Source organism: Gobius niger (genome assembly GCF_951799975.1).
Source record: "Gobius niger genome assembly, chromosome: 9".
Lineage (NCBI taxonomy): Eukaryota > Metazoa > Chordata > Actinopteri > Gobiiformes > Gobiidae > Gobius > Gobius niger.
In genome coordinates, this window is record NC_136860.1 from 6,556,929 (window position 1) to 6,572,451 (window position 15,523).

Here is a 15,523-nt window from a genome sequence, read left to right on the forward strand (position 1 = left end):
TCTACAGCAAAAGTTTCAAATTGATATCTGTAAATTTTTCCCTATTCACCTGCAGTGTCTCGCCTTAAAACAGTCACAATGCAAAGCCGGGTGTGTTCATGACACATTAGAACTAACTCTGTGAGGTGTAAAATGTACAAATTCACTAAATGACCTTGTGTAAAAGCTAATCTTAAGATAAAGTCACCATAAAAACACATTAGACACAAAAGAAAAACATTCCCACCATTTATACCCCATGTGACAAATAACCCCTCAGTCCATATGACAAATAACCCCTCAGTCCATATGACAAATAACCCCTCAGTCCATATGACAAATAACCCCTCAGTCCATATGACAAATAACCCCGAGTGTCCATATGACAAATAACCCCTCAGTCCATATGACAAATAACCCCTCAGTTCATATGACAATTAACCCCTCAGTCCATATGACAAATAACCCCTCAGTCCATATGACAAATAACCCCTCAGTCCATATGATAAATAACCCCGAGTGTCCATATGACAAATAACCCCGAGTGTCCATATGACAAATAACCCCGTGTGTCCACTTGACAAATAATGTAAGCTAGCTAACAAACCACTTTAGCACGTTAGCTCTAAAACGGCTTAAATCAAAGCTAACATCTCTGTCTATCAGATCAGTGTCTTTTGTTTAAGGCACTGACAAAATATAAAAATAACTCAGACTTTTGGGAAATGGCATAAAAAAATCGTCTTCAATCCAAATGAGAAAATGATTAGTGGAGGAGAAGAACACCAACACATGTCAGTACAGCGCCCTCTAGTGTGGCTATAAAACGCTATTTGACAAATAGCCCCATGTGACAAATAGCCCCGGTCTCCCCTAGCGTGTTAGGTTATTGCTAATATTCCGTTTTTGACTGCATGTTTAACATAGTGGATGTTAAATCAAGCTTCCTCTCCTCTTGGTTGGATCAGAAAGCCACTCCAAAATGAGGACTTTTTAACAGCATCGCAAACGAACCAACTGCTTCCCCGTCCGATTGGGTACGCACAGGAAAGCTCGTCTCATTGGTCCGTGTGAATCCTGCCAGACTCATCCAGATCAGCAAAGGGACACACTTTAGAAAATACGTCTTTAATGTGACATAAGATTGAAATTCAGGCCCTGAAAGTAAATTACATGTATTCTCTTTAAAGCAGTACTAAGTAACGTGTTTACCTTAATAAATCCTTTCCGTAGTCCCTGTGGGGGTAATACAAGTGTTAATGGGATGATTGGAGGGTCTTTCATCTCCCCTGGTGTCTCTGACCAGAAAACCATGTTTGCAACTTGACTGCCACCGGTCCGGAGAAAGCAATACACACTAATGGAATCACGAAGAAGAAGCTAACATGCTAACGGGCAAAGCTAACTGCGGGCTAACGTCACTTTAAATAGTATTTATAGCCAAGTTTGAGTGAAAAAAAGTATTTCCATTGTATAATTGGATGCACAGTAACCCTCTCTGCCTTTGCCTTTCCTGTCAGTGTAGTATTTACTCTCCAAGACAATTAATAAGTTAAAAAATCGTAACTTGCTACTACACCTGCAGTTGCGCTTATGGCCTCTAGGGGGAAGAGTTACTTAGTACTGCTTTAAGCTAGCCTGGCTAACACCAGACTAAAATCACAAGTGATCTTCTAAAATCACAAGTGATATTTAGTCTGGGTCACCAATTCATTTTCTCGTAGGAGAGGTGTGGTTTACAGTCGTCCATACTCGTTTATTGGGCGATACGAAAAAAAAAAAAAAAAAGTCTCATGCGTCTGCACGTAGCCACAGCCAATCGTATCATCGTATGAGATGACGTATGACGTACCCGCTGTAAACTTTTGAGCTAAATTATTTAGAACATGGTCTAAAGCTTGATCAAAAAATACCATCGTGTCTGCTGCTGTCATGTTGGATCCGTAAATAAACTTTTTTTTTATTATCCGTAAATAAACTACAAGCTTCCGTATATCGAATAGCGCGTCATCGTCTTGCCGTCCCTCCTCGCTCTGTGATTGGTTCCCAAATCCTCCGGAGATTTCGGCCATGGTCCCCAGGCTGTTGTGCAGTTCGAAATAATTCGAGCGCACACAGCAGCATGGTGTTAGCCAGGTTAGCTTTAAGCTGTAATACTTTGAGTTGCCGACTATCACTTTCACTTTGTTTGCCCTTTCTTATCCAATTTGAACAGTTATACGTGGGTAAATTGCCCCCCAGTTTGAGAAAAGACCTCTGGAGTGCACTGCCTTGAATCAGGTTCTTCTGTATCGACTGATTTGACCCGCTCATATAATCACGCCTCATTGCAAACACTCTCAGCTTCACGTCATTCTTCTGAACACTACACAACAAATCCAAAACAGTGATCACTTAGTTTGTACATAATTTATTTCAAAACCAAACTTAAAAAAAACGTAAAATGATGAGTGATTAAAGTGATTAGTGAGTTCCGGAGCGATCAGGAGCCGTTGGCCTCGGCTTTACTTTGCGCTTTGGTCTTTTTGGGCTGCTTGGGCTCGCGGCTGTGCTCCCGGCTCCTCTTGTGGCTCTGCTGCTCGAGCCGCTGCTGCTTCTTCTTCATGTACTCGGAGACGTTGTCGTAGGTCTCCACGTACAGGTGCTCCAGCCGACTGCTGCTGCGCTGGCTCTCTGTGCAAAACAAACAGAACCTTTCACCACTCGCACGGACTTAAAGCGGGACGTAAAAGCGGGAGGGAACGTGGTCTGACCGTCCGCGGCGTCCCAGAACGTCTTGAAGGCGGGGCTGACTCGGGACAGGTCTGGGCTCAGCGCGTCCAGCTGGAACCACAAACCCAGGGACATTAGTGTGACACACTGAAGGTCGGGTCACACAAGTCTCAACCTTCTTTCCACATAAAAAGTTGCATAACACACCTTAAACACAGGAACAGAGCGGCTCCTAAACTGATGTACTGTCTATTTATATCTGAGAAACAAGCCTTTAGTTCAGCAGGAATCTCATGGAAACCTACCACTAAAAACACACAAGCAAACTCCACACAGAAAGGCTCTGTTCAGTTGGGAATCGAACCTGGGACCCTCGAGCTGTGAAGCACGAGCGCCATCTACTGTGCCACCGTGCCGCACAGGTCATGTTTGTTGCCACACGACGCTGGGAAATGGTTGGTTCGTGTGACCATAGATACAGATGGCATCTCTGGAATCGCCCATATTTGGTCATGTTTGAAAACAGTTAAGGGGGAAAACAATTCGAAGAAATCTAAACTTTCTCTAAGTATTCAAAAACTACTTTAACAAATACTGAATAATGAATATAGTTTTCTACTAGATAAAGATACAAAGACATGGGGAGGAGCAAAGTGGTTCAACAGCCCATAAATACATAAATAACGGCGATGCTAACACGATGCTACATGTAAGCATCGGGCTAATGCTAACGGTTAGCTAGCGCCAGCTACAACTGCCGTTTTTTCGCTTCTACTGAACAATCTGCTGTGAGAAAATATCCATATGGGCCCGATTTAGACTTGACTTTATTTGTCTGCAGGGCTGCCAACTTTTCACCAAACTTTGGAGTGAGACTTTGGTCGGTCCCGAGCTGGGGGGCCTTTTTCATGGCGATAGTGTCTCGTAATTGTATTAAGCTCTAACCCAAAAACAAGTCTACGTTTTACATGACTGAGCACATCAGGAGCTGCATAATGGATCAGAGGGGGTTTGATTGGTTCTGATGGGTGACCATCAGAACCTATTGAAAGTGTGGGAGGGCACTCTGAAGGGGGGGTTTGGGGGTCCTCCCCCAAGAATTTTTTTATAATTCAGATATGATTTCCTGAAATCTGGTGCATTTTAGATCATAAATAATAATTTTAGCTGGTCTATTTACTGCTGTTAAAGAATTATATTTCTGGGCCCCTTTCAAATTGGGGCCTCTCAGCAAATGCCCAGAGGCCCCTTCATCGTTACAGCCCTGCCAAAAGGTACAATGACACAATGTCTCTGTTTCTCTGCATCAGTCATTCCAATTATTACCAACAAAAATCAAGTAGCACAAGCTTTAGAAAATATGAACATTTGATCCCTGTATTTTGCAGGATGTTAGAGCATGTTTGATGATTAAACTTTGAATATGATTATTCAATGTAATAACTGCTTTTTCTCTGCCTCTCTCTCCCTCGCGCAAGAGGGGAAAAAGTAACTTAAGTAAAAGAGGTCTAGGTTCAACGTGATCTCCGCTGTGACCGTTGTTTATTATTTCATTAGGACTTTTATTTCTCAAACTCGTTGCCTTATGCTGCTCACTTTGAGCTCCTCGTGGGGCAGCAGCAGCGGCGGAGGTGACCGGGGCGGAGGAGGCAGTAGGCGCGGTGATGTCGCTTCGGAGGCGGCCAGGAGTGGAATGAAACCACGGAAACCACGCGCCTTTTTCTCTCCCATGGCCCGGGAGAGCTGGCGCTGGGAGCGTTCGGGCGCTCTCTCGCTGTTTCCCCGGAGCCGCGCTCTAAAACCCTTTCTCCGCAGGCCGCGCTCACGTCCCGCGCGTCGTGCATTGTACAGTACTGTACACTGTGCACTGTACAAAAAATGAGCTGTTCTCCGCGAACCCGTTCATATCACATCAGTAGAGCCGCCGACAGACACACAAACACACGCCAGAGGAGCCGTGGACAGGCACACAGACAAAATAAAGCGTCTGCAGCCGCTCACTGCAAAAAGTCAGGGATGATTTTTAGTTGAGCGTGTGATATGAGGAGTGTGGCGTGAGAGCGTGTGAAGGCACTCAAATGCGTGTGTCTCACGGTGAAACCGTGAGAGTTGGCAGCCCTGTGTCTGTGATAAATAAGTTCATATTCCACCAGAAAATGGCTAAAAAGAGGGAAAATTTGAGTTTCCCAAATGATTCTATTTTCCCCCTTGGCGAGGCCACGCCCCCTTCTATGACGAGATGCCGTCTGTATCTATCTGGAAATTCCACAGTGGTAACCATGGTAACTATCAAAATGCTGATTTGCATTCCTAAACCCAATTCAGACGGGATTAGAAAGACCTGGGCACATCGGTAAAACTGAAATGACCCCGGGACGTCAGGTCATTTTTATGTGCATTAACACGGGATCAGCAATGTCAGTAATTCACCATTTTTCCGGAAATGACGGGCCGATAATGAACACTGAATAATACGGCTTTAATTCATTCATGATGTGTTTGTTTATGTGAGAAAGGATATTTCACTCATCAGCCTCACGGACGTTTCCTTTCTCTTCTTTCTCTTTAATCCATTCGCTCTGAAACCGCCTCCTCCATCATAACTTTGCACCAAAAGCACCAAACTTTCTCAGTCTCCATGTTGGTCTGTCTGACGTTGCCATGACAACAGAGCTGTACTTCCGGCTCACCTCTGTAATGTTGTAGTTTTTCTCTGTGTATACTTTTATCAATATATTTAAGCTATAGTACTATAGTCAAAGCATCACTCCGACACACATGCGGTTTTTATCTATTTAAAAAGTCTGTTTTAAATCGATATTGCCCTTATTTATACTTTATTAGGCTTTATTACACTGTTTAAAAAGGTCAGTAATATTTACTTTTCACCTGAGGTCCCGAGGTTGTTCTAATCCCGTGCCAACAGAGCTTTAGTTTGAACTACTTAACTATTGTTAATTTATTTCCACATAAAGGGGTCCTTAAGTGGAGACAATATTCAAAAACATGAGCGTGACTTTGGTCAGTAGAATAAGAATAATGTGTCAGGTTTGTCAATCCAATCACTGGTAAATAATGGTCAGGTTTCTTTTTGGAAATTTCTTTCAAAAACGGTTTCTTTCCCATAGAGATGCTTTGACACCTGCTCCGGTTAAATCGAAGTCTGTGTTTCCTGCTCCTCCTGAAATCAACTTTGAAGCTTCAAATTCTGTTTCAATATTCATTATTACAGGCACAATAGTAAATTGAATTTGTCAAAAGAGCCACACAAGTATCTGTTTCTTACTTGAGTAAAAATATTTGTTACTTTTTCCACTGTGAGTATATAATTAAGTTATAATAAGTTTCATATTGATCCATAAAGCAGACGTACTAGATGGTCTTTATGTTGTTGTTGTTAAATATCACAATTTCCACTGGATCTTATGTTTTGTCTCACACAATTCATGGTGTCACTGAAAATAGATCACTTATACGCTGAGTATTCGAGTAACATTTTCTCTTTTACTTGGGTAATTGTTCTTGTACTTTTTACTTGTACTTGAGTCAAATAATTTGAAAGTGACGTTACTTGATTGCGGTCTATTGTGACTCTGTGTTTCTGTGACCGTGATGGTGAACCAAACACAAATTTCCACTGAGGTGGACAATAAAGTGAAATCTAATCTAGTCTAATGAAATATATCCAGACAGAGCTGCACAGACGATGGAACTGTAAAAGCCTTGAGCTCTCCCAAAGGTGGAGACCCACAGTCAGATCTCATGATTTGATCTGCAGGTATATCTACACTTGTATATGTTTTGATAAAGTTTATACATTTTGGGCAGATGCAAATATACATAAGTATCAGGAGTATTTATCAGTTATCTGAATACTATTTCCCTGTGTGTAATGCAGCGTCCTAAACCCAGCCCAAACGGTACACACCTGCTCCCAGGAGCCCTGTGTGTGGCTGAACACCAGCAGGGGGCTCTCCGTGCAGTTCATCAGCACCCAGAGCCGGCCTGAGGGGTCAAAGGTCAGGTCCAGAGGGTAGTGACTGAGGGGCAGGCGGCTGTGAGGGCTGAGCAGAGCGCCCCCTTCTGCCTGCTCCAGAGACAACAGCTGGATTTCCATATGCCTGAAACACAGAGACGCCAGAGCCAATCACAGAGTCTGTTAATAAACACCTGAGCCAATCACAGGACAGTTTACAGAGTCTATTATTAAACACCTGAGCCAATCACAGGACAGTTTACAGAGTCTATTATTAAACACCTGAGCCAATCACAGGACAGTTCACAGAGCCATTTCAGTGTGTGATTAACTAATGTGGGCCGGGGTCTCATTCATAAAACTGTTGGTGAAACTCTGCTATAAGACCATAAGAATACATACGAGCGATTTATGAAACCCTCCGTATGTGCAGCAACATGAAATCTCTCCTTCACTGATCCCATACGGGGCAGAAATGTGCATACATGACCGCTCCTCACGTCCCGCCCTCTGAACGCCTCCATTTCACCATATAAGGACATACAAAGTAACTTATGAATGAGATTTACCCATAGACTGTAACAAATAATGGACGTCTTCTGCCCGTCCTCCCCGTTTACCAGAATGACCACGGCCGTGGGGAAATTCATGGCGGATTTACAGGCTCCCCCTCCCCAGCTCTGACGAAGCATGTTCCTAAAAGGGCATAAGGGCGGGATTTTCACCGTAGACTCGGCCCTTGCGTGACGTGTAGCTCGCGCTGCTCCAATGCTAACAGTCCCACCCTCATTAAGTACGAGATTTCAAAAATTCCTATTACGAAAACCAGCCTAGTTTCTTAAATTGTGACTAACCCAGCGTTATCTCAGGAGGAATATCTAGCCTAGTCTAGTGTTGAACAAATTGAAACCAGGCGTTAAAGTTGTTTTTAACGTGTCCAATGCTTTTCAATTGGGCACTAGCAGCGATATGGAGGTACTACAGCAATGGCGGAGCAATGGCAGCCTCTAGTGTCGTGGGCATAAAGCAGAGCAGCCAGCGCCCATATGAGCGATCGCGATGTCGTCACATCCGTTGGCCGTGGTAGGCATTTTACATTTTCATATTTGAAAAACATTTTATTAAAATCCTATAATCAGCAAAAACAATGTCCATAAACAGGGCATTGCTTCTCTTGCGCTGTAACAGATCTATCATTTTATAAAACCGAGTTAGAGGCCTGTCTGCATCAGCTGTTGCCGACCATTCACCAAAACATCCGGCGAAAATTGTGGAAGTAAACAACAACAGCGATCGCTCGTATTGGATTTACCTGAACATGAGAGGGTTTTCCAGAGAGGGAGGAGCCTCAGGCCCGCGGCTGCTTCTCCAGTGACTCATCAATGAAACATTTGGAAATCCACATTTAGAGCATAAAAAAGAGCCTTTTAGACTCTGATTGTGATATTTCCCAGTGCTGCTCAGACTTCCTGGAACTGCAGCATAAGCTTGTTGGGCTTTAAAGCACTGTGCACAACTGTGTATGGTTTTGTTTGTAGGATGAGGCAGTGGTTCGATTTGGGTGTTATGAATGAGGAGAGGTCAGTAATCTTTTTGATTTTTTATGATCTTAATCATTTCAGAGGAAAATAAAAAAGAAATGAGCAGTTTAAAATGTGCAGCAAATTTGATTTCCTCAAACCGACTTCCCCTCGCCTCCCCTCGCGTCTGTGCAGTGTCTCTGAAAGGGCGGACTGTGGACGGCAGGTACAGACCTAGTGTGACGCCGCATAATGTTTCACGTCCACTTTGATTTCTATAAATGCCACCTTTGGTGCAGAAAAGCTCGTACCTTTTGTTTGTACGCAAGCTTTATAAATGAGGCCTGGAAGCTGAATCTTCACAAACAAATAAGAATCCTATATTGTGCTGCTCTATGTTTGAAAACAAATCTCCAATGGCTCTGGCCAATCACGTGGCAGTATTGCTGTAGGTGGGCGGGCCATACCAGTGTAAAAACAAAGGGATCCATGTTTCGAAATGACTAGACTTGGGCACTGACAGGGGGCGCTATGTGGAATCCCAGCAGAGTGGGACCAAAACAAAGGCCGCACTGTGGCACAGTGGTTAGGGCTAGTGCTACACAGCTAGAAGGTCCCAGGTTCGATTCCCACCTGGACGGGGCCTTTCTGTGTGGAGTTTGCACGTTCTCCCCATGATAGGTTTCCTCCAGGTACTCCAGTTTCCCCTATCACTAAAAACATGCACAATAGGTGAATCCTCCAGCCACATGACTCAGGTTGTTGCACCTGGTGGAAGTTCCTAAATATTGCATTGCTGTTTGTTCTTTTGACATTTGGCTGTGAATGACAAAACGAAGTGACTCTTGATCCAATCATCATCAAATGCTGCGCCAAATGTTTGTCCAATTAAACCAACACAAACCCAGAGACACATCAATGCATATGTTCTTAGCTCTTGCCAGGTCGTCAGCTAACTGGGAGCTACTGTAAAAGAGCAGACCAAACGTACCTCTCACAGAGAACTGCCACATGAGCCCCGTCAGGAGAGCTGCACAGCCTGCTCACCGTCAGCCTCTGGAACACACAGTGAACATCACAGGTCTGAGCAGAGTTCCTCTGACTGAAGCTCCTACCTGCTCCTCTGCCTCCTCTCTCGGTGTTCCATGTTCTCTCAGGTCCACAGTCTGTCGTCTACGGCCCGTCTCCATGTCCCACGCACACACTGTCCCATCCTGGAGGCGACACAGAAGACACAGATCCATGTCTCACAGTCCCACTGAGACAAGGCAGAGTCACGTGTGTGTAAAGAGTACTACTGACCCCGGAGCCGGAGAGCAGGGTGTGAGGGCTTCCACACGGGGACAGCAGGGCACTCACAAACCTGACAAACATGTACACAACAACACGGGTCAAAACTGTCCTGTCTGTGTGGTCCAGGGGGAGGACAGACCCGCGGACTCACTGCTGGTGTCCCAGGCAGAAGGACTGGATGTTGTAAGGCGAGCGGGAGAGGCTCACACGGATCTTCTCGTCTCGGTCACAGGTCACAATGAAGCGGTCGTCTCTGGAAACCGTCTGCACATATGCACACACAAGTACACACACACAGAAACATACAAACAAACACACACAAACACACCTGTTAGCCTGGGTGTAGTCCATTCAGACCAGTTTATACCGGTTTAGACACAAGAAAACACTGCCATACTGTGTGTGATGGCTGGGGCACCGTTACATTTGTTTTTACCAGTACTTTAACGATTCTTGGTGTTTGATGCCAATACCTGAACTTTTTTCCAATAACTGTACCAAACCATTTGTCATCTAGAACCAGCTTTGCTTTATTTGTCATTATACGACAACTGCACAACGACATTTGTCCTCTGTATTTGACCCATCCCTCAACGCCTCTGGACGACCTGTAAGGAGCCCCTGGGGACCCGTCTCCAGATGTGGAGCCAGGCTGATGGTCAGAATCACCTGGCTGGAGGATTCCCCTCTTGTACATGTTTTTAGTGGTAGGGGAAACCGGAGTTCATTTATTTATTTTCCTTCCATTTGTACCATTTATTTGAGGTAAACCAACCAAGAAACTTCCTTTAACATAAAAGGGGCAGAAAAATACTTTCCCCATTTTCCAATTGTTTCATCGTCCTGGCCTACAGGCTGTGCACTCTCCAGTCAAGAAGTTTTTAGATTTGGCTAAAGCCGAACTGGAGAAAACGCGTTTGTTTAAATGTCGGAGCGTGCCCTCCTGCAGAGTCACAGGGAGCGTCCTCACCACGTCCAGCACCATGGAGAGGTGTCCCAGCTGCAGCACTGGCTCCTGCGTGGGCTCCTTCACTGACAGGCTGTAGACGTCTCCGGACTTATCCGCCGCCAGCAGCCTGTCCTCAGCCCGGGCGAACACCAGGGCAGTGCAGCGGCGCGGCAGCCACCTGCAGGGAACAGGCCATCCAACACGTTAAAACACACTTCAGTGTCCATGAGGAACGCATGTGACCGGGACTGACCTGGCTCAAGGGAACAGAGAGATTCAGTGTCGAGGGGAAGATTACTCAAAAATAAGTGAATGTGCCAAGGCAAAACTTAAGGCATGTTTTTAATAAGGGAATGACATAATAACATGATGTAAAGCTTGAAAAAGTTAAGAAGGAAAAAATGTGCAACTTTTCATCGCAACTTTTGGAAAATTGGCCCACAAAATCAGACATTTTCGCAACAATCACAAAAAAACGTCTGTGAAATCCTGGAGGGGCTGATAAAAGCGAACTCACTGACCGCACACTCAGGACGGTCCACGTGGGGTCCCTCTGCAGCAGGACCAGCCGTTTGCTGTCGTCGCTCAGAGCCAGCAGTGTCCCCGAGGCCGACGGCGCTACGGCCAGGATCTGGTCACTGCCACACTCGCTCTCTGAGGGGTTTTCACTGCGGACACGGGAACCAATCAAAAAACACTGTCACATTTAGCGTTCGATCTCTTTAACCCCTTAACTCCCACCTGAACCGAGCACATTTTCTCCAGTTGGGCTTTACCCCAGTCCAAAAGCTGCTGGAAAAAAGCTGTGAAAATAGCAACGAAACTGAGACGAAAACAATGATGGAAATGTGACAAAAAAGTGAGAAAACACTGACAAAAAAGTGACGAAAAATTGATGAAAAAGTGGCAAAAATGTCACAGAAATGTCACAAGAAATTGAAAAAAAAAATTGATAAAAAAATGACAAAAATGTGACAAAAAATGACAAAAATTTGATACAAAAATGTGACAAAAAATTACACAAAAATTACAAAAATTTTACAAAAAAATTGACAAAAATGTGATTAAAATGTGACAAAAATGTGACAAACGTGACAAAAAATGACAAAAAAATTACCAAAAAGTTACAAAAATGAGTTGAATACCCAACAAACAAATTGAGAAAAAAATCTGATGACGTGAGGAAAAAGATCTTCTCGGTTCAGGCGGGAGTTAAGAGGTTAAGAGATGGGAGCAACGTCTACGTCATTGAGAGGGTTAGCGCCCCCTGTCTGTAGGGCTGGGTACTGCTACATTGTATTCCTGGTATCAGTACTTTAACGATACTTGGTTTTTGATACCGATACCTGAACGATACTTTTTCCAATACCTATACTGGAATATTTGTCGTCTAGAACCAGAAAACAGAACAAAGTTTGGAAGATCTGCTAATTTACAATATTGGGTTCATCTCCAAAGTGTGAAAAATTATTTGGAAGAAAATTGTGGCCAAAATAAGAAAAAATCTGTAGAAAATTGGGCAAAGATTTGGGAATAAGTTAGGTGCATCAACACTTGGATCTAAAGAGAGAAGATTCTCTTTGTGTACCTGCTTCTGATACTTTCATTTTTTTCGATACCAGTAGAACCTAAACCTTTTTTCCCCAACACCAGACTGATGTCAAAACAGATTGTCTGAGAACTTTGAATTTACGTCTGTTTGATTGGTCAAACAAGGTAAAGGAGGTGATCTGTTATGAAGGGAACTGTCTGCAGCCTACGATGTACAATGTGAAAGCTAAATGCGAATCATTAATGAGGCCTAACACTGAGCACCTTTAATAAGTCTGAATATTTACTCATTAAAGACGTCACAAAAAGGAATAATACACAGCCACCAGGGGGAGCCGTTTCCTAATGATGACCACTGACAGAGAGTAACGATCCAAAAACTAGCCCTCATATGTTTCCATTCAAAATGAAATGGGTCCCGATCGTCCTCTGACTAGGGCTGGGTACTGACCGATACTGTATCGGAATCAATGTTTAGGTACTACAGGAATCAGTTCGAAAGCGGTACAGAAAAAAAATCTTTTTTGCCAGACACTGAATTAAAGGGAGTGACTTGGTTGTTTCAGCTCAAATAAATGATTTTTCCCTATTTTTTCCCCAATTTACATTCATTTTCAAGCACTAATTTTCCTTTTTTCCTTACAATTTGTCCCAAATTTCGCCCATCCATTTTCTTCCACTTTTCCGTTTCCGGGTCGTGGGGGCAGCTGTTGGAGCTGCCCAAATCACATGGCATCAGCCCCTTATGGCTCCTCCTGCAGGTGGTGAGTCCACAGAAGGACGGCCCCACGGTTCTAACCGGGCCTGTTGGTCTCTCATGAGGGGCTTCTGAACCGCTCTTTGTCTGACCCGTCATTTAGGACCTGTTTGCCATGGGAGACTCTACCAGGAGCGGGAGGCCCCCGACAACAGAGCTCCAGGATCATTCAGGTGCTCAAACCCCTCCACCACGGTAAGTGGCGGTTCCAGGAGGGGCGCCCATCTTTCCTAAAAATTATTCCCCATTTCTCACACATTTCTTTACATCAGAGATGAACCCGATATTTTAAATGTGCATATACTCCAAACCTTATTCTGTTTCTGGTTCAAGAAAACAAATATTTTAGTATTGTATTGGAAAAGGTATCGTTATCAAAACCCAAGGGTCGTTAAAGCACCAGTATTGAAAAAAGTGTAACGGTGCCCAGCCAAGCTTCTAACTGATGTGCCTCATGTTTCCGTAACTGAGGGCGGGGTATCGTATCCGCAGAATGAGAAACGATCGCAGATTTCCTTTCTGCCGCTGTACTAGCTCTGCAAAAGGGCCCGGATGTTGCTGCCATCGATCACACTGTTAGAAGAAGGGAAAGCTCAGTGTAATACAAACCTCTCCCCCTCCACTTTCTTCAGCCTCTTCTCTAACGAAGCACAGTCCAACTCAAAAGGAGCTCTGTGGAGCAAAAGCAAGCCTCAGGTCAAACTTCAGGATATTATCATTATGGAAGGTTGTTTACTCTTCTCAATCTATTCTACAAAAGGTGTAAACGTAAAACAATAACATAAAGCTTTCATTTCATCAGTTCATCGACAATTGTTTAGTAAAGAGATCAATTCATCGATGGAGGACATTTAACACATGGACATTAGAACACGGACAAATCATCCTTAGGCAATACGTCATTGTTGTGATGTCTGTGTTGTATCAGAAGCCATATATAGCGGTGCAGTTTGGTTTAAACAAAAGGCAAGGACACTTTCAAAATGTGTCAGCCATTTGCAGTTTTCAAAATCAACATCTGATTGATTTATATCAAATAAAAACTCCATGTGTGCTTTCTTTTTCAATTCATTCAGGGTTAAAGTATTACAGTTTGTTGACACGTATCGCAATACGTACCGTGTCAGGGCATCTGTATCAGGAAACGTATTGTATCGCAACAAAAGTCTATAGTCCTGGCTCTAATGTGCATGATTCTCCTGCTCCAAACTTCACAGTGAGGATGGAGTTTTGATGTTGATGTGCTGTTCCATTTGTCCTCCACACATGACATTGTGTGTTCCTCCCAAACTATTCAACTTTGGGCCCATCAGTCCACTGAATATTTTTCCAGTAGCGCAGTGGAGCATCCAAGAGTTAAACAGCTTGGTTTTGTTTAGTTTTAGGTGTTTGGGCAACAGAAATAAATGTTACACACTGTGGCTTTAAGGGGAGACACTACAGACAAAACTCAATTTTTTCAGTTTTCAGGTTTTGGGCCAAATTGGTCTCTAAACATATAAGCTTTCAACTGGAAACAGAAAATATACCTAATCTTCACAAAAACATGTTTAAATATTGGGCTGATTCAATGTTTGCCCATAGACTTATATGGGACAATGCAATTTCAAGGGCCTTTTTCTCAAAACACATTTTTCTGTCATTGTGGCGACACAATGTCCACGACAGTAGGACCTAAAGACTTCAGATTTTCCAGCCTTGGACTGAACAATATTTGGAAGATTTCTTCAGAGGGATTTTTTACTATTTAATCCCTAGCCCCATTTATTGAGTTTTGAATGTCAAAAAATAAGGCGAAAATTTCATTTTTACACTAAAAAACAGCTTATTTTAAAACTAAACAAGATATCCAAAATCCCCTCTGAAAAAGTCTTGGCAACTCATTCATCAATAAAATGAAGCCATAAATTTGAATGCAGCTCTATCCATTATTCAGATTTCGTTGCCGAAAAGATGGGACATTTGGGGCATTTTTAGGCATAAAACACCTTGTTCTTATATGAAAAGATAAAATGACAAAAAACTTGCAATGTATTTTTTTCTCACATTTATGCCAGTGATCGACAGCAACAGTTTCAAATTGATATCTGTAAATATACATTTTTCCCTATTCACCTGCAGTGTCTCGCCTTTTTAATTGTATCAGCAGGATAAAGTGGGGTCACACGGAGGATGATCTTCGTGACACCCCATGCTTTGATTTAAAGTGTAATTGTATGATGATAACTCGCACTGAGCTCATACACAAAGGTCAGTGCAGTAAAAGGAACAACTAAAGAGTTGTTGGAGCAGGAGCTGGAGCTGGAGCTGGAGCGGTGCTGACAGACGGACGGACCACGCGGGTCGCCGGCTGCAGCCCCGCTGGTCCCGGGCCGGTGTGAGTAATGTCCCCCCGTACGGTCCGGGGTGGAATGCTCACCTGTCCTGTGAACTGTGGACCGCCAGCAGCCTCCTGTCGCAGACACACACGAGCCAGTCTCCGCAGAAGTGCACCGCCGCCATGTTTGTTTACAGCACGTGGGGGAGTCCAACTCTCGCGAGATCCTCATTTTGTGTGAGGAAGTGCTGCCATCTACTGTTACATGTTGGTTTATTCTGGCAACCGCTTCATTTGCGTTTTTGTGAAACTATTCAGAGGTGGATTGAGTTGCCACAATATTTAGTCAAGTAATAGTGGCGTTATTTTAACATAAATGATAAATAAATGGTCACATTTTTAAGGCGCCTTAGGCACTCAAAGCGCTGTGTACTGTATGGATAAACAACTTGTAAAAGTACAGTTACTT

At 43.7% G+C, this 15,523-nt stretch overlaps 1 protein-coding gene across 1 annotated transcript; it reads right to left on the reverse strand.

Annotated features, from left to right (window-relative positions):
- Positions 1-2,369: 2,369 nt before the first annotated feature.
- On the reverse strand, positions 2,370-15,281 carry wdr4 (WD repeat domain 4). The gene is made up of 11 exons (XM_079563259.1): positions 15,157-15,281; positions 13,347-13,409; positions 10,951-11,097; positions 10,451-10,607; positions 9,632-9,744; positions 9,490-9,550; positions 9,303-9,401; positions 9,179-9,243; positions 6,620-6,812; positions 2,733-2,802; positions 2,370-2,652 (listed from the first exon to the last, which is right to left on the reverse strand). The coding sequence occupies exons 1-11, from the start codon at positions 15,237-15,239 to the stop codon at positions 2,462-2,464; spliced, it is 1,242 nt and encodes a 413-aa protein (XP_079419385.1). The 5' UTR covers positions 15,240-15,281; the 3' UTR covers positions 2,370-2,461.
- Between the last annotated feature and the right edge of the window lie 242 nt (positions 15,282-15,523).